Genomic DNA, 19,760 nt, shown 5'->3' with positions numbered 1-19,760 from the left:
TCTTCCCATGCTGGCTCTGCTTCACTCTCTTCACTATTTTTGTGTCTCTCCTGCCCCACAGGCAAGTAGGCCATGGCCTGCAACCAGTGGAGATTGCAGCCTTCCAAAGAAGAAAAGCAGAAAGGCAGCTGGTGAGAAACAAGCCATAAGGTAATGGCCAGCAGGAAAACAGAGCACGGGAGCTTGCCAAATTTTCAACGCTGGGGCTCCCTTTGGCATGGGTGCCAGTCTCAGCCTACACTCGGTTGGCAGAGTGTGATGGAGTTGGTGAATTTCCAAGCTCCACTGAGTTGAGCAAAAACCTAGTCGGGAGGCCTGTTGCAGAGCAAGCTGCATCTGAGGGAGGTCAGCTGCCCTGTTCCTGACAGAGACCTTTGCCTCCCGCACTGATAACACATTTGAATGTCAAACAAGGCTGGCCTTGTTATCCAGTTAATCAGGCAGGTGCACCTGTCTGTTTCATTGTTGAGTACCTGGACCACATGATGAGCCACTTCAGGTCTTTGTAGATTCACATCTATCTAAGCAACACAGCAATATTATGATGATCTTATTTCCCCAGGATCCATTGGCGAGGCCATCTTTGAAGGGATGTTATGTCATTTCCTCTGGTGGCATGCTTGAGCGCTTCTGAGGTTGGCATTGCCAACCAAAATAAGACTGGTTACACCTTGACTGCCTGGCTTGAATTCAGGACTATTTCCCCCATCCCTCCTCCCCTACTAGAACGGTATGATTCCAGTAGCAACAACAGACTAATTATCAAGAATTCTCCCCATATATTTATCTTTGAGGAATCTGTTGCCTTCTGGGGCTCCTATCAGCATCCCTTCTCTATCGTTCTTTCTTATTTTCTCTTTTATGGAGACTTTGACCCTAGTACTCATTTCTCCCTCCACATATTTTTGGAAATCACAAGCTTCTAAAGTAAACATTAGGGCATCTCCACACATTCCTGCTCCCTTGTTTCTTAGCATGTTTCAGAATAATCACAATTGTAGCAGCAACTACCAAATGCATCCACATACCTCCTATTTTCCCATTAGCCTCTATTGACTTTGTCAGATCTCTATAACTCTTTCTCTCCCAAGGAAACCCAGTGCATCTTCATTTCTGCAACTATCGCAGGTACCCTCTATAAGTCATAATGCTCCAGAAAGGCTTCTGTACTGAGTATGTGGCTCCCCTGAAGCTCCCTGTAACACCCCTTGCAATCCTGCAAAATAGAGGATCCTGCAATCCTGCAATCCTGGAGCTTGGCTCTATTTTTTCCTATTGGTAAATACAAGTAGATAGGCAGCTGGGACACACATTCACCTAATTTCCAGGAACGTTCTTTCCTGTAGGGAAGGAAACACACAAATACACATAGACACACAGTCTCTTTCTCTGTCTTTCTATCTTTCTCTCACAGCAGGCGAATTTTTGGAAGCTCTTGAAGAGTTTCCCCTTTGGTAGGGTGGCATAGGCATTGCAAGTACTGTGTAAGAACCTATCCATTCCTAAGAATGTGTTGGAATTTGCAGAAGACACTGCAGCTGACTCACCATCATTGGCTGTGTGCTTTCTAATGCTTCCCCAGCACTGCAGATGGATGTGACTTAGGCAATTTATACACACTCATCTGGACCCCCTTGACAGAGGGCAAGCTTCTGTGGACTGTGAGTATATGGAACAGATTGAAGCCAATTGGCCCCAAAGTGGATTTGACCTCTGGTCTTAGCCTCATTAGCACTTATACTTTAATCAACATGTTAATTGACCACAGTGGCCTTGGCAGGCTTTGCAAATCGCAAAAATCCTCAAGAAGAGTACCCTTGAAAATTTCAGAAGGCTTGCCCTAATTCCAAGAGCTCTCAGACATCTCACATCTCTCATTAAATGTCCTATGTTGATGTCATCCAGTAACATCACCTATTCCACAATGTTGCTAATGTTCTATGAATTTTTAGGCTGACTCATAATGAGACAGATCCAACTTGCGAAAGACCCACAACACCAATGACTATCTCTCATATGCTGTTGCTGTCATGGGAGCTGTTAGGGGAAAATTTGAAACCTTTAGAGAGCCCTCTGGGGTCATACAGGAAGGAAAAAGAGATGCTGTGACAGGGACACAGCTTTGGTGAACTGACTGCAGTGGCTGCCTCTCAGGCAGGGCCCTGATGTCTACCCAGTATCTCCTTCCTCATGTCCCCAAATATCCACCACTTTCCAAACCTTCCTAAAGGTTATCACTTCATCTGGTTACTTTCCCTAAAATTTCACCAACTGGGCTTCATTTGGGGTTAATGAGTCTTTCAATCATAGATGTACCTTTTGGAGGGCAAGGGAGGACTAATCACTCATATCAGAGTGGAAGTGAACTGAGCTGGATGTTCAGGAGAACTTGGAACTTTCATTTTGGTTGGGACCAGGAGAAATGAGGAAGTTTGGCAGTTATGAAGAAAAGAAGGAAGGTCATAGTGGAGGTTTTGGGACAAGAGCAATGGATCCCTGGGAGATGGGAGAAGAGTGAAAACAAGTATGAGAGTGGAAAAGTCAGTTTAGATTACCCCACTTTTAAACCTTTGCTCTGGGTTTTCTTTGGACCCAAATAATAGGAAGAAAGCATGCTTTTCCTTCTGCTCTCAGGATCTAGGACCTCTGCCAGAGCTCTAATGTAACTGCTCCATGTGGGTTAAATCAGCCTTTGTAGACTGGCCCAGAAACTTGACCACCACATATATAACACAGTTTCTATGGAGCAAGGCATTCCAAGTTCCAAACCATTGACTTATAAATGTTCAGGACACATCTCATCAGTAAGTTGAAGATTACTTATATATTAACATGCCCCCTTTTTTTGTTAAATTTGTAAAAAAAAAAAAAAACCCTTATAAATAGCAACATCTAGTTAGGCAAACCTGACAAATATAATAATGTTTATTTTTTCAGTGATCCAGGAAAGTTTAGCAATTTGTAAGCTCTTCTTGTAGAGTGGCGTTGTGTGGCTTAGAATCATTCATATTGAAATCCTGTGAAAGGCCTAGGATGGAGAAGGTATACTTACTGTTTTCTCTTTCTCCCACCCAGAAGTGATGGGCTGCAAGATTAGAATCTTCTCTTGGTGAGGCAATGGAAGAGCTCACTCCAGTTCAACAAATTGTTCTTCCTGGGCAAGAAATTAGTGAATGACTATATCTCTGAGGATGACCAGTCTACAGGGTTATTTAAGCCTAACTCCAGTGTGAGGGGGGGCTCCTGGGAAGTAAATTTAATAAGTTTTGTTCATTACACAGCTATCACCAAAAAGGCCACTTGAATGTAAACTGCAATGGATGTGAACCTTAAGGAAGGGGAGAGAACCACCTACCTCCAAGTTTAGTCATTCCAAAATAACAGGCCCAACTTGGACTAAGATAAGAAGGTCTCTATTTTCACAGAAAAAAAAGTAGGAGGCACTTTGTTTTCTTTTTCATTTCATTCGAATCTCTAGAAAGTATTTAATGAGCATAATTTATAACTCGGATACTATGAGATTAGTGCCAGGAAAAAAAAATCTTCCAGCAAACATACATCTGAATCCACAGTCTACTGTGACCTCAGTTGACTGGAATGCCTAGGGAATAGGGGGGAGGAGAAGAGTCTGGTTAATTGTGTTGTTTGAATAATTCAGGGCTAAGAAGAAGTTCTTTTGTTTTCTTATTGCTTATTATTCAAACTCTTTCCACAATTGTCATGGTCTCTTTTCCTGTCTAAGTAAGGGGAGTTTAAGGAACATAATTGAATTGTCCTTGCTAGATAGGTGAGCATCTTACTGGGCCTCAGGGTTATATTCTGAATGTGAAAGGAAGAGATGTAGGAGATATTGTCAGGATGAAAGATATAGAAGTAGTGGATTGAATTGAGCAATTCCGTTTGTTTTGTTCTTTTTCTCCCTTCCCCTGTCCACCCTGCCTTTCAAGCCCCTACCCTGGCCCCTAAAATAAATCCCTTTGAACATTTGTTTTTACTTTGTGCTTTTAGTTTTCCAAATTCTACTTTCAAGGGGTTATTGGCAATGGCTTGCCACAATCACATGGACCAAAGCAATAAGACTTAAGTCACAGGCATGTTTAAAATAGTTAAGCAAACTTTTCCTCCCTTTTATTGTAAAAAATAATCTATTAAAACAGCTGAACTCAAACATATCAGCCAGTAAAGCAGTTAATTCTTTTAGAACAAGCCTTTTTTTAAGAAATGCCTGAGGTATAATTTGATACCTTTCTCACTCATATTTAATTTTTTCCATTATCAACTCACCCTGAATCTAGGCTTAAAGTCAAAAGTTCTTCCCAGCAGTTTCCCCTCCACTTTCAGTCAAAGCACCCTTGGACTCTTCACAGGAGCTTAACCTCTCTCACCCTAAGGTAGTCTATTTACTATGCTAAAGCTGTTCAAAAGGATGCAGAAAAGGCTGAAGGTGCCTTTCAGCTTCCTTGATCAGAGTTTCTAATTCCTTTTTCTAGACATGGCAGAGGGAGACCTGAAATATCATCCTCTACCTGTGGCAAAGGTCTCAGTCAAAGGCTGAGCATTTAAGGATTTTAGAGAGACAAGGTCTAAGGGAAGTTTCCAAGAAAAATACCAACTCAAAAACAGGACTTCACTTCTCTTAGAGGAGGTGGCACTGCCCTCTAGTATGAATAGAAGGATCATTGAGGATGAGGGAGGGGAATGGGGCTGCACGTATAGGCTTCAAGGATCAGGATTCTCCCAAACACAGTCCAATCCTTTAGCCCAGGAACTATAGTCCCAGGCCTAGGCCTGCAAAATATTGAGCAACAAGACCCACTGAGGGTGATCCATTAGCTCTCTGATCCTGTCCCCTATTTCCCTCTTTGGTATTTCACAAGTCCGGTGTGTCAACCAAACCTACCTTTTATAGCCTACTAATCCTGTCTCATGCACAATCACGTCTTCCTTTGTTTGATTCTGTCATGAACCCCTATCTAAAACCACTCCATCCTTTCCCAGATTCTGTTTCATTAAAGCCTTCTGCATTGACCAAAACTAAGCTTCCTTTAATCTGCCTTAGCATTTTAATTATCTGTGGAGAAGATAAACACTCTCTACTCCCATGATCCATTTGACTTAGTGGAGTCAAGCCTACTTCTTATATACTACTGATTATTTCTCTCTTCACCTGTTGCTACTAGCACAATGGCTTGAGTTGGTGGTTAAGAGGGACCTAAATGATTTTTTCCCTCACAGCTCTTTTCTAGCTTATATTCCTTGTACAAAACAAAATATTTAGAAAACAATTTAAACAATGTATTTTTTGAAACAGATTTGAATTTGTTTCATTATATCTCGTTTTCTTGTGATTTTCCGCTTTTCAAAATAGATTATTGGAAAAAGAAAGACAAATGCTAATGAATTGCAAACTGGGTTGTGCTTATTTGAGGTTTTTCTGTACTTTACCATGTAATTTAACAATTTGATCATCCCATGAGGCATTGTTTAAGTCCCTTTAGATTTTTTTCTTCCTGATCTCAATGGCAATACAGGTTCATTGCAGAAAATTTAGAAAACACAGAAAGGTTTATAGGAAATTTAAATTGCTCAAATTCTCTTTAGCTCTTTTATTCTAATTTTTCCTTGTTTGGGCTCAACTTCATACATTACTGCATGTTATAACATCCACTCAGCCAAATGATACCTTAAGTCAGCTGATTCTCAAATTAGTCCATTATACTTTTATTGCTGGCCTTGTTAATCCATACTTTTGGTGTAGAGGCTGAATCAGTTTCAAATTTGGGCAGCTTTCAGTGATCCACTTGTTCCTTATTTCACTTGGCATAGGTAAGTAGGAGGAGATAGCAGATGGTTCTACCTCATCAGAGAGCCATAACTTGGTTTACTACATAAAGCTACTCTACCAAAAAGTGTTGTTCCAAGGACTCCCATTCTGTCTACCTTGTCTTAGTCTTAGTATAAACAACTTTATTACCAAGCTACTCATCTCACCACATTCCTGTCTCTAATCCAAGTGGAATCAACTTGCAAGGAGTGGGATGTGGCAAACAGCCAAATGGTAATACTTCATGCACTGGGAGGTCACATCTATGTGACATCAAACAATTGGATGTAACTTAAAAACCTGGTTGAATCAAGTAAGCATTAATTAGATGAAAGGCCACAATGGATTGACCATTTTATTTTCCAGTTAAAGCTGGTTGACCTAATCAAGCACATTTCCCATCTGGTTGGTTGCTTCTGGCCCATTAAAATAGTGGAAACTCTGTAATAGATTTCTCTCTTACCCCTTCTCTGGTCTGTGCCATCTTTTCAGGTCAAGATAATTGATAAGTAGACCACAGACACAGACATAAGTTACCTTAAATAATACATCATATATCTGTTGTTTGTGTATTGCTTGGGTTTCTCTGGAGTGGTTTGTAAAAAACACTGCTATCTCACCTCTTTTCCAGTTCAGATTTACTGCAAGCAAGCAGTAATGGACCTTTTCCAAAGAGGCATTGAGAATAGAGGTGGCCATTAATTTATATTCTCACTTTGCCTCACTGCAAATTAGAGTGGCTCCAGATGCCATTAAGAATTTTTCAAAGGTGATCTAATTCCAAGCAAATAAATCTGCACATAGAATCATAGAGCTGGAAGGGCTTGGAGATCATCAACCCTGTTGAAAGGTAGGGTATTGGGGTCCAGAGAAGAGAAGTCATCTTCTTATGATCACCATCTAGTTAGAAGAGGAACTGCTCTTACCAAAGTCAAAAAGAGATCTGAATTATCAAGGACAACCCCTGACACCTAGGAACACTTCTTCTTAGAGATCCTGGGATAAGACCTCTAACCATGCATGTGGGCACAAGCTTGGCAGGCATATTTTGGTTTACAGTGTTTTGAGCTAGGTGACTGTGACATCACAATCCAGAGAGAGAGAGAAAAGATTGCAGGTTCCTTGGTCACTAGATCACCTCTACCAAACAGGATCTTATCCATAGCTATAAATATTCCCAAGTTGATTTAGCCCAAATGTATGGAAAACAAACCTCCAATTATTCCCAGGCTTATGGATTCACTTATAGTTTATAACACATGGTCTTAGTTCCATTTATCAATTTAGTCTCAGAAATACCTGAGAAGAGGCCTAACTTCAGAGGATATCTTAAGAATATTTTCACTGTTGCCCATCATCCAAATAAGAGCTCCAGTATATAGTGAGAGAAGTCAGAGGAGAACTAAGCTCACAAACTTCAAAGCAAGATTAGAATTTAGAACTAATTTAGATTACTATTGTTGACACCACCTTTATCCTCCAGAGCCATGAAATCTGAGTTGTGGGGACAGTTGTATACCCAGTGAGTATAGGATAGCTAGATAGGTACTTTGCTCCTGTGTTCACTGACTTCAGCTGTTTTCAGGGGTAACTGAGCCCATCATGTGGAATAGTCCAAGGTAAACTTCCCATGACTATGCCTTCCGAGAATGAGAAATCAAAGGAAAAGCAGTTGCTCCAAGCAATTTCTGGGAGCTGTTTAGGGGGCTAGCTGATGGAGTTAAGTTCTTTATAAATGGCAGTATATTAACTTCATGAGGGACATTTTTAGTGTGGTTAAGAAGCAAGACATACTTGTTCTTTTGGGTATTCCTCGGTCCAGGAGCAATCTAGAGTCAATTTCTTGAGATGATTGTGAGTCTGTAGAACCTGCCCCATTGGTCAGATTTGGGTTGGCTTAGGTACTGACCCCACAGGACAAACATTAATATGGAATATCCTCATTTATGCCTATAATTTGAACATACAATATTATTTGAATGGTTTATAGTGATAGTATTCCAAAAGAGTGTGATAAAATGGTTTTGTTACTTCTGGGAAGTTATTTTTTCCCCTGTTTGTATCTCTGTATTGCAGTGCACTTTTCTGTGATTAAAGTTCAGGACTTATAATTTTCCTGTTCTAAAAGTTTTAATGTTTCTACACTTTTATAAATTCCTTAGTTAGGTTCCAATCTAACTTTCTCTATCCTTCTTACAGTTTATGCTCTAGCCCAAGCCTATTATTTGTTCTTTCCCCTGACCTTTCCGGATGCCATGCCTTTTTTGTACTTTTCCCTCTACCTGAAATTGCTCCCCTGCTTCCCACCACCAGAGGCCCAAATTCAACCCTTCCTTGAAACTCTAGTCAAATACTGCTTCATCCATTAAGATTTCCTTGTTCTCTCTAGTGATATGTCCATATTTCTGAATTTCTATAATAATTTTACCTATACTTCTTTAATGTTTATATAATATTAATTTGTTTTATAGCCGTTTGTGTACTTGTCTCTGTTATACTTTGGTCTGGAGAAAATAATACATGTTACAAGCCTCTTGAGAGCAGGAATCATGTTTGAGTCATCTTTGTACTCTGAAAAATGCTTGACACATATAGAAGGCACTCAATATTTGTTGAATAAATAAATGAATGTTTCTATGCCTCTCTGCATACTAAGACTAAGGGACTAAGAGGGGCCATGATCGTTTTCTTGATATCTGTGAAAAGATACCATGGGGAGCAGGGTTTCACTTTGTTTTATGTGGCCTCCAGAGATAGAATCTGGATCAAATGATGGAAGCTGGAAGCCTAAGGTCAACATAAGGAACAACTCTAGTAATCAAAAATGTCCAAAAATGAATGTTTGGATCTCAAAGATAGTGAGTTCTCTGTTACTGGGGGTATTCAAACAGAGGCTGAATGGTCATGTTCTGGGGAAGAGTAGCTGATATTTCTACCATTGTATGGAGGATTGGGATAAATGATCTTTTGAGATTCCTTCCCACTCAAGTCTTTGGTTCTATGATTTCCTAACATGCCTCCTTAAGATAGACTTAAGCAATTTTCAAATGTTAAGAACACATAAAAACAGATCAGATTAATTCAAGTTAAAAGTAGACAAGGAGTTATAATAAACAGAATTAGAGGGGCGCCTGGGTGACTCAGTCAGTTAAGTATCTGACTCTTGATATCAGCTTAGGTCATGATTTCATGGTCGTGGGATTGAGCTCGGCGTTGGGCTACAGTGAGGAGCCTCCTTGGGATTCTCTCCCTCCTCTCTCTGCCCCTCACCCGCTCGTGCATGCACACTGTCTCTTTCTCAAAATAAATAAATAAACTTAAAAAAAAAACAGAATTAAAAGCTTGAGATAGCCCCATGATAAATCACTGTACTTGACCATGAAATTTTACTCCTGAGTTTCTTGGCAGTTAAGGTAAAAAGGGAGGAAAACAACAAAATTGAGTCACATGATTGCCTATTAAGCAAAAAAGAAAAACACCTATGAGTTCATCTGCCTAGACAGATTTTTTTCCCTGCCACTGAATTCTAGAAGGAATTTATCATGTAATTCCTTGTATAATAGGTAATGTTTATTATAACGGGCAATATGGTTTTACAAGAGATATAGGTATAATCTTCAAATGAAAATGTCTTTCCTTCCCCTTCGAAAGAAAAAGGAAAAAAAAGACCGTAAAATGTCACTTCTTAAGCCAGTAAGAGTCTTTTTCCCTCAGAAAGCTAAGATGTTATAGTTAAGATAAATTGCTTTCTGTTGATTAGGCTTAATATAGAGACCTGGCACAGAGAACCTAAAAGAATGGACAGTTAACATGATCTTTATCTGCTCTCAAGTATCTCCTGTATCAAGTTATCCTTTGGATTGCAGACAATTTATTGTTAAATTCCCTGAGGAAGGTATTAAAAAAAAAATAGAGACTAGGAGCCTAAGGATTTGTGGTCTCTGCCAGTTACTTGCTGGCAAAGGACAGTAGAGATATGCATCCTGGTCCTACCTACCTCATAGGGATGCCGTGAAGATGGAAGAAGAGAAAATTGATGTCAAAGCACTGTGCAAAGTTACAATTTCTAACCAAATGTCAGGGATGAGGGATAATGCTATTGCTATCAGACTGCATCTCACGAGGGCCTAGGCCTCAGGGAGGGCTTTGATGGTTAGCTACTGGGAATAGCCAATTTGTCAGATCTGCTATGAAGTGTCATTGCATATCTACAGGGGCAAGGCATTCAACGTCAGAGAAAGATGATTTTATGAAATTAATGAAACTTTTATGGAGTAAAGACCCGTGTTGACCAGTGTCAGAGTAGTGTCTTGGTCAAAGACAGAGTCTAGCAAACAACAGTAATTTCAGAATAATTCATATTCTCACACTAATCAAAAACCACGAAGGGGATTCAGAGAAACTCATTGAAATCCCACTTTTTCTCCTGTGTTTTTTTCCCATCATATTCCACAGGTATGTAGGGTCTTTCTCTTTAATTCATCACCCCCTCCAACTTTTTCTGGACCTTCAGGCAGAACAATTATCTTTTCTCAATATTCCCCTTCCTCCAAGCACTTTATTACGTACATTGACTTAGAAGTCAGCCTAAATCCTTTCCTCCTGTCTCTCCTGTATTCCTGCTGTCTCTCTTCTTGATTCTTCATCACAAAAGGCCAAAAATCAATTTTCCAAACACAGGAAGAAGAGTTTGGAGTGGTAAAAATCTAAGAAAACAAAAACCAACCTCTCCTTGATGCACTGAGACATGGAGAAAGTTGTTAACATATATAATTATTAACTAATTAATTAATTAATTCTCCTTAATTTTTTAAGTTAATATTTTCATCCCATTACACCATGATATGGAAGTTTAGTCAATTCTCCATTACGGACAAATAGATTACCAGAATCAATTTCACTCCCTTTTGTTATTAAGCCAATCTCTCTCCTTTCTACTCCAACTTATAGAATAGACTTTCCCACAAGAGTTGGAAAAAAACATTTGGAAACAATAGTTATAGCAAAACCTGCTGGTGGATATGGTCAGGAAAGGCAGTAAGGCTGGCAGAAGGCTGAAGCCCTTCTTGGACTAGTTCTATACATCATTCTGAGAGATGCCATCTTCAGCATACATAGGAGCAAAGAGGGGCTGGCTAAACTTCCCAGTGCTTTCTACATCTGCCCTTTGCATGCAGCTTCAATATTTGGCTTGTGGTGTGAAGTCCCTAAGCATGAGGAATACCTCTTAAAACAAAATCCAACCCCAAATTCTAAAGCCAAATGTAAATATTTCAGTAACCAATCTTACCATTCTTCTCTATTGACACAAATTTTGGCTAAGAGATAGAAAATTGAAATAAAAACACTTTAAAGGCATGAAGAAAACATCTTTATCCTCTCATTTATGGCCTTAACACTACCTGTAGAAGTAAAGAAATGTCAGCTTCTGGGGTGCTTGGGTGGCTCAGTTGGTTGAGCGTCTGACTCTTGGTTTTGGCTCAGGTCATGATCTCACAGTTTGTGAGTTCAAGCCCCACATCAGGCTCTGTGCTGGCAGCATGGAGCCTGCATTGAATTCTTTCTCTCCCTCTCTCTCTGCTCCTCCCCCACTCGCCCTATCTGTCTCTCTCAAAATAAATAAACTTAAAAAAAAGAAATGCCAGTTTCTATAGATTATAGAAAAGGTAAAGGCTAAATTTAGTGTGTCTAAATTTCTAGATCTCTCCAAGATTCTCACAGATTAACAAGGTAAATCATTTCAGTGGTCTTTCTAACCTTACTATCTCATGTAAGTCATGGGATTTTGATAGCAGATAGGATTTGCAGTCTGATTATACATATGAAAGTAGTAGTTGGCATAAACATAGCAATGAGAATAACTCAATGATTCATGGCAGTGTTGACACAATGTCTCAAGAGCTTAGCAAAGGCTTTCACATGCATTAATAAAAATGCAGGTCAAGCTTGATGGTTGGTGACAATGATATACATTCTTTATCATCTACCTAAATATACCACCTACAGGACCCCAAATAGACAGTTTTTGCATCTTCTTATTCCTTTTTGTGTTCCCAATAAATAGATTTATAGAATTTTAAAGCTGTAAAGGGACCTCAAATATCATTTAGTTCAACTTTCTTATTTCACAGACTGGAAAACTAATTCCAGAGAAGAAATTATCTTCTCCAAATTTGCACAGCTGGTTAGTGGCAAAGCTGGGACTAGAACTTCCTTTCTGCTTCAGGTGCATAGTTACTATTAAATTCAAACATTGGCTATCAGCAGAGTATATGCTATTGAAAGGCACTAAGTGTCCATAATAACTTCTGTGCTTCAGTTCAATAAATTCTGAGCTTCTGCACTGCAAAGGAAACAGCAACAAAACTGAAAGGCAACCGATGGAATGGGAAAAGATATTTGCAAAAGACATATAGGATAAAGGGCTAGTATCCAAAATCTATAAAGAACTCACCAAACTCCACACCAGAAAAGCAAATAATCCAGTGAAGAAATGGGCAGAAGACATGAATAGACACTTTTCCAAAGAAGACATCCAGATGGCCAACAGACACATGAAAAGATGCTCAGCGTCACTCATCATCAGGGAAATACAAATCAAAACCACAATGACATACCACCTCACGCCAGTCAGAGTGGCCAAAATGAACAAATCAGGAGACTCTAGATGCTGGAGAGGATGTGGAGAAACGGGAACCTCTTGGACTGCTGGTGGGAACGCAAACTGGTACAGCCACTCTGAAAAACAGAGTGGAGATTCCTCAGAAAATTAAAAATAGAACTACCCTACAACCCAGCAATAGTACTGCTAGGAATTTACTCAAGGGATACAGGAGGGCTGATGCATATGGGCACTTGTACCCCAATGTTTATAGCATCACTCTCAACAATAGCCAAATTATGGAAAGAGCCTAAATGTCCATCAACTGATGAATGGATAAAGAAGATGTGGTTTATATAAACAATGGAATAGTACTTGGCAACGAGAAAGAATGAAATCATGCCATTTGCAGCAATGTGGATGGAACTGGGGGGTATTATGCTAAGTGAAATAAGTCAGTCAGAGAAAGACAAATACCATATGTTTTCATTCACACGTGGATCTTGAGAAACTTAACAGAAGACCATGGGAGAGGGTAAGGGGGAAAAATGGTTACACAGAGGGAGAGAGGCAAGCCATAAGAGACTCTTAATGACTGGCAGTAAACTAAGGGTAGATGGGGGGTGGGGGAGAGGGGAAAGTGGGTGATGGGCATTGAGGAGGGCACTTGTTGGGATGAGTACAGGGTGTTGTATGGAAACCAATTTGACAGTAAATTGTATTTAAAAAATAAATTAATTCTGATCCCTTTCATTATGAAGCCAATGAATCATTAGCAATTGATTAGGTCTTTGTGTTGCAATATAATTTCTAGTATGCTCCATGATCTTGCATTTTCTGTCTTCCTCTTTGGCACTGACTGAAAAAGCTACACAAACTATTTTTTGGACGAGTTCAGTTGGTTAGTTATATCACATCAGTAGAAAGGAAAAGCCTCGACTTTTGATTATTTAGTCTACACTCGTAAGAATTTCCTGACTTATACTTTCTAAATGGACTTAGTCTTTAGACTTTACAAGGAAGTAAATCATGCTTATGTGAATAATACATTTATTCAGCTTTTTTCCCCACCATGGGAGAAAGATTTGAAATTGCCAATCTATGGATCAGTTTAGGATCACATGTCAACTGGTTAGTTTCCAAATCCTCTCACCCAAATCTTCTGACTGTGACTTTTCACTAGAATACAACTAGAATTACAACTAGAATAAGAATCTGCTAACAGATGCCAGATCTAGGTAACAGTTTTTCAGACTAACTTCTTAAAATAATGCTTTTGTGATGGTAAGTTAACTGATTTTAAAATTCTGTCTTGTACGTATGCTAGTGAATGCTAATTCAGCTATTTATGACACTCACTAGAGTGATATTCTCTATCTTGGGAAAAAGAGAATTGAATTTATTCAAAGTCAGTTGTAGGCAGTGGTAACATTAAGTTCAGTGGAACTGCAATTCTGGCTTGTCCTCCCTGTCCCTCTCTCTGGTCAGTGACATAGAGATAAACTTAGTTTCCAAAGGACAATTTAATATGTTGAATGTTAATTGGTGAAACAGACTATTACTGAGAAGTCTCATATACTATCCATATACCTGATTACCATGGAACAATTTGGATAAGCTGTCTTCTAGAGTCTGTCCAAGGTCGTCTTCATTAAAGTAACTCATTGGTTAATCTACATCTTGTGACATCAGCTGGGTATTCATACAGCCTGGCAATCCTGGGCATGTGCTTGGAAGTTCCTCCAGTCATTTTTTATTACAGTGTCAAAGAGGTAGTGCCAAATGGGTAATAGTTGTAGTGTCTTTTCTGCTTCTCTTCCAATCCATTTCTGAGCCAAAGAATCAAGGTAAGCTTGACAAATATGGCAAATAAATCTGGCAAATAACCTTTTAATCAGAACCACAGAAGCAGCCAAACCAGATAAATGGTCTCCAAAGTGGATTTTTGTTTGTGGTAGGGATGCTGAAATGATCTGGGCTGTCTATTTATGAGAAATCGAGTCACTATGGAATTTTCAAGCTCATCATCCTTGGAGTAAACATCAACTGTGGCTATTAATTCCAGGCATCATTAGTTTACTGAAGAGCCAGTTAACAACATACCATTTTCAAATCCAGAAATTGCTAATCTATTCCTTTTAGCAGAAAATCTTATCACTGTCATTAGCACTATCACTATGTACCTACTGTGTGCTAGAAACTGTATACACATGATCTTTTCCGGTCCTCACAATGGTCCTGGGAAGCAGGTACTATTATTAACAAATTAACTATTTTTTTTAAATATTTTTTTTTCAACGTTTATTTATTTTTGGGACAGAGAGAGACAGAGCATGAACGGGGGAGGGGCAGAGAGAGAGGGAGACACAGAATGGGAAACAGGCTCCAGGCTCTGAGCCATCAGCCCAGAGCCCGACGCGGGGCTCGAACTCACGGACCGCGAGATCGTGACCTGGCTGAAGTCGGACGCTCAACCGACTGCGCCACCCAGGCGCCCCTTAACTATTATTTACAAATGAAGAAACTGAGGCTCAGAAGTGTTAAGCATATTACCCAAGGCCACAAACATAAGTGGCAAGCAAAATCAAAACCAGTTCATCTTGATTCCAAAGCCCATTCACATTCTATTGTACTCACATGATGTGAAATTATCCAAGGAGACCAAAATAACATTTTCACTGCAGACTTTGCAAGGCACTAAACTACTCGGAATTCTAAATTCTGGGAATTTTTACCCCCACTTGAGGGAACAGTTTCCTAGCTTTGAGGCTTAATTCAACAGACACTTGATGGATGAGGCAGATACTGGAGAACATGGGGGGGGGGAGCAAGTATATTAGGCAAACCAGAGTCAGAGTGTGTGCTCCCTGGGTTCTGTCTGGCCAGGTAAGTGGAAATAAGTTTCCCCAAAGTGTGAAATGAAAAAGGCAAATACAAACCATTAAATCACATTGTTGTTACCTGAAGTTCCAGCCTCGTAGATGTATTGTTTCAAAACATTTAACCTAGGAAAAACTGTTTACTGAACCATTAAAAAAACCCCTGTCATATAGAGGTGCCTGGCTAGCTCAGACAGGAAAGCATGTGCTCTTTGATCTTGGGGTTGTGAGCCCCAAGTTGGGTGTAGAAGCTTCAAGAAGCTTCAAGAAGCTCTACCTCTGCTTACAGAAGGGGTCTCTGATGGATATTGAATACTGGAATTTGGATAGAACCAAACCAAAAACAAAATGCTAGGACTTGCCATACCCATTTGCTAAGCTGCACTTTACCAATTGAAGCCAAATATTCTCACTGAACTGTAATCTGAACTGAGGTGTGTTGTTTATCCAAAAGAGTGAAACTGGACCACTTTCTTACACCAAACACAAAAATAAATTCAAAATGGATTAAAGACCTAAACCATCAAAACCTTAGAGAAGAGCATAGGCAGTAATCTCTTTGACATAGGCTATAGCAACTTCTATCTATATATGTCTCTTTAGACAAGGGAAATAAAAGCAAAAATAAACTACTAGACTTCATCAAAATAGAAAGCTTCTGCACAGAGAAGGAAACAATCAACAAAAGTAAAAGGCAACCTACTGAATGGGAGAAGATATTTGCAAATGACATATCTGACAAAGGGTTAGTATCCAAAATCTATAAAGAACTTATAAAACTCAACACCCAAAAAATGAATGATCCAATTAAAAAATGGGAAGAAGACATCAATAGGCTTTTTTCCAAGGAAGACATACAGGTGGCCAATAAACACATGAAAAAATTCTCAACATCACTGATCAGTAGGGAAATACAAATAAAAACTACAACGAGATATCACCTCACACCAGTCACAATGGCTAAAATCAACAGCACAAGAAACAACAGGTGTTGGCAAGGATGTGGAGAAAGGGGAATCCTCTTGCACTGTCATTGGGAATGCTAACTGGTGTAGCCACTCTAGAAAACAGTATGGAGGTTCCTCAAAAAGTTAAAAATAGAACTACCCTATGATCTAGCAATTGCACTGCTAGGTATCTACCCAAAGAATACAAAAATACAAATTCAAAGGGATGCATCCACCCTGATCTTTATAGTAACATTATCTACAATAGCCCAACTATGGAAACAACCCAAGTGTCCATTGACTGATGAATGGATAAGGAAGATGTGGTATATAGAGATATGCAATGGAATATTACTCAGCATCAAAAAGAATGAATTTTTGCCATTTGCAATGACGTAGATGGAGCTAGAGAGTATTATGCTAAGCGAAATAAGTCAGCAAAAGACAAATACCATATCATTTCACTTATATGTGGAATTTAAGAAACTAAACAAATGAACATAGGTGAAAAAAAAAAGAGTCAAACCAAGAAACAGACTCTTAACTATAGAGAACAAACTTATGGTTACCAGAAGGGAAGTGGGTGGGGGGATGGGTTAAATAGGTGACAGGGATTAAGGAGTGCAATTGTTGCAATGAGTACAAGGTGATGAATAGAAGTGTTAAATTACTATATGGTACCTGAAACTAATATAGCATGGTATGTTAACTAACTGGAGTAAAAATTAAAACTTAAAAAAACAAACTGTGTTATTGTTGTTTTCCTAACATATGATGAATTGATTCAAACTAGACCCAATGTTGGGCATTTTCTAAAGTGATTTAACCCAAAATAACACAGAACTTCAAAATAATCTTAATATTAAATTTGAATTGAATTGATATATTTGTAATCCAGTCAATTTCAGTTCTTGATTGATGATGCCACTGAGCTTCCAGAGTTAGAGCCCTGCTCTGTTTGGAGAGCTCAGCTCTGTCTTAACTGAGTAACTCCTGTGTTGCTTCCTGGGTCATATTACCCATAAACCCACCCAAATTCTGAAAGCATAAGCAATAGACTAAGGTGGAAGACTGTTGTCTGCTTTCATACACAATAGAATGTCTGTGGATGTCATTATAAAATATGCACTGACCTTCTTACTGTTCTTCAAACACACCATGTATATTCTTGCCTCAGTTTTAGCTATGACACATGCCATTCCCTCTGCCTGGAATACATTGCCTTCACATAATTTGCTCTTCCCTTTTTCAGGTGTCTGCTCAAATATCACCTTAATGGAGAATGTTTTCCATGATTATCTTATCAAAAACATCACCCATAACACTTTAAACATCTTTTAAATTTTTTATAACGTCCAACATCATTTGACAAGTTATACCTTTGTTTAATTGTTTACTGATTGTTTTCCCCCACTGGAATGTCAGTTCCATGAGAGCAAAGACTGTTTTGCTCACTGCCTTATCCCTAGTTCTTAATATAGTGCCTGGCATGTGGTAGGTGTTTAATAAATATTTGGAAAAAAAGGAAACATTACATAAGATAATATGGCACAGTCCAAAGAATATAACTCTAGATTTAGAAAACTTGAGATTTAGTCTAAACTCTGTTATTAGCTTGTTGCAGTCTGGGACAAATCATGTTACCTTTCTGGACTTTAGTTTACTCACTATGCAAATGAGATTATTTGTTTCTTCTTTATCTCATTAATGGAGATGTTATGAGATTCAAAAGAAATAATATATATGGAAGTCCTTGGAAAAATAGAAGCTATGAGATATGTGCATGTTTCTTTCCAGACTATCGAGGTCAGGTGTTCTGCAGCAGAAGCCATTTTCACTGGTTCCATCTCATGCAAACATCGTGTTGTCTTCTCATATTTCTAAATGAAGATAAGACCCTGGGGCAAATAAGCTACTAGTTAATGGGGCTAGTTGGCCGTAATCCTTAAAAGAGCATGCCCAAAGGCCAAAAAGACCAGTCTAACTGAAGTCAGAATCCAAATTGATTCTCTTTGCCAAAACTTTCACTGGCCCTTAGAGTGAGTTGCATATTTGAAACAGGTATTGAAAGCAAGGACATATTCAGTTCAGCCATCTCATGAACCAGGCTAGACACCCCTTAATCCTTCAGAATTTGGTCAGTCATCAGTCTTTTATTTTATTTTATTTTTTTTTAATTTTTTTTCAACGTTTTTTATTTATTTTTTTGGGACAGAGAGAGACAGAGCATGAACGGGGGAGGGGCAGAGAGAGAGGGAGACACAGAATCGGAAACAGGCTCCAGGCTCTAAGCCATCAGCCCAGAGCCTGACGCGGGGCTTGAACTCACGGACCACGAGATCATGACCTGACTGAAGTCGGACGCTTAACCGACTGCGCCACCCAGGCGCCCCAGTCATCAGTCTTTTAGATGGCCTATAATGACTAGACTCAAGGAAGTAAGCAGTTCAACTCTTTCCTGGCATCTTGTTCCACCCTCCTGTGGCTTGTCATGGGCATACACTGAACGAGTCATCAGAAGTCACTAGATATCTCAGTGTCCTCCAGGTGGGTGTCTACCCACCCAAACCCAAATCCAATACAGCTAAACAACAAGCTGTTGATGAAGTCCCTGAATTAAATTTATGTGAAAGGTGCTATAGTCTGTATATACAAAGATTCTTATTCATTTTCCATTCATCACCTGGGCATGCCTTTAGGGATCGCAAGCTGGCATGGTTACTTTGGTGAAATATGAAAACAAATCTGCTTTCCCCCAAACTTTCAAATGAATTGACTGCACAGTCATTGGCTAATGCTTCAGATGAGAGTGACCAGTCCATGCTGCCAGAAGGATCCTGAGCTTTTAAAGGCAGTGGGGAGTGGGGTGGCAGAGAGGGTGGGTGGTGGGTAGTAGCTGAGGCTGCCTTTTGAATAAATAAGAGAGAAAAAAAGAACATTTAAAGAGTCTTCTGCCCCTTAAGTCCTCTGAGTATAAAATAGCTTTAAGTGTAGGTTTTGAGCTAGGGGAAAAGGGGCGGGAGATAGATTTCCTCATTCTCTTTGCTTACAGTTCAACCCATTGCAACTCTGTCTCAACCACTCATTGCTTTGATTTTCTTGTTTCTGGAGATGGTGGGAGTATGTTGGTGATGGTGAAACAAGTCCATCAGTGCTCCTAGGAGTCAGCTGCAACTCCTAGACCCAGCCCAACCTGGGAAGAGTCCTCATTGCTTTGCTTCAGGCTGACCACACGAATCCCTAGTTCAGAAATTTAAGTGCTCTTGGCACCTCTCCCTCTCAGATGTCTTATGGTCTAAGCCTATCTTCCTTCTTCAACAGTTTAAACTGGCACCAATTCTACATTCACAGAGTAAGTTATTTTAAATTACAAAAGACATGCATACTTGTTGTCAAATTTTCAACAGTACAAACATAGTATAAACTAAAATGGGAAAGATCCCTTTTAAGCTCCCAATCTCTACCTCATGAGATAATACTATAAGCAGTTTGGTATTTATAGCTCCAGA

General features: G+C 39.4%; 1 protein-coding gene across 3 annotated transcripts in view; it reads left to right on the top strand.

The window, feature by feature from the left end:
- The window catches only part of GUCY2F (guanylate cyclase 2F, retinal), a 112,020-nt gene extending 99,791 nt beyond the window's left edge, over window positions 1-12,229 (top strand). The window contains exons 19-20 of one of the 3 annotated variants that reach the window (XM_045471101.1): window positions 62-150; window positions 11,956-12,229. In XM_045471101.1, coding sequence (XP_045327057.1) covers window positions 62-149 — 88 coding nt within the window. In that variant the 3' untranslated portion in view covers window position 150; window positions 11,956-12,229. Of the gene's footprint in view, window positions 1-61; window positions 8,460-11,955 lie in introns of those variants that run through there. The other 2 variants (XM_045471102.1, XM_045471100.1) reach the window with 2 other exon arrangements.
- Window positions 12,230-19,760: the final 7,531 nt, after the last annotated feature.

This window comes from Leopardus geoffroyi, chromosome X, assembly GCF_018350155.1.
Source record: "Leopardus geoffroyi isolate Oge1 chromosome X, O.geoffroyi_Oge1_pat1.0, whole genome shotgun sequence".
Taxonomy (NCBI): domain Eukaryota; kingdom Metazoa; phylum Chordata; class Mammalia; order Carnivora; family Felidae; genus Leopardus; species Leopardus geoffroyi.
The sequence above is the reverse complement of the archived record's forward strand: the minus strand, read 5'-3'. Positions and strand labels throughout refer to the sequence as shown.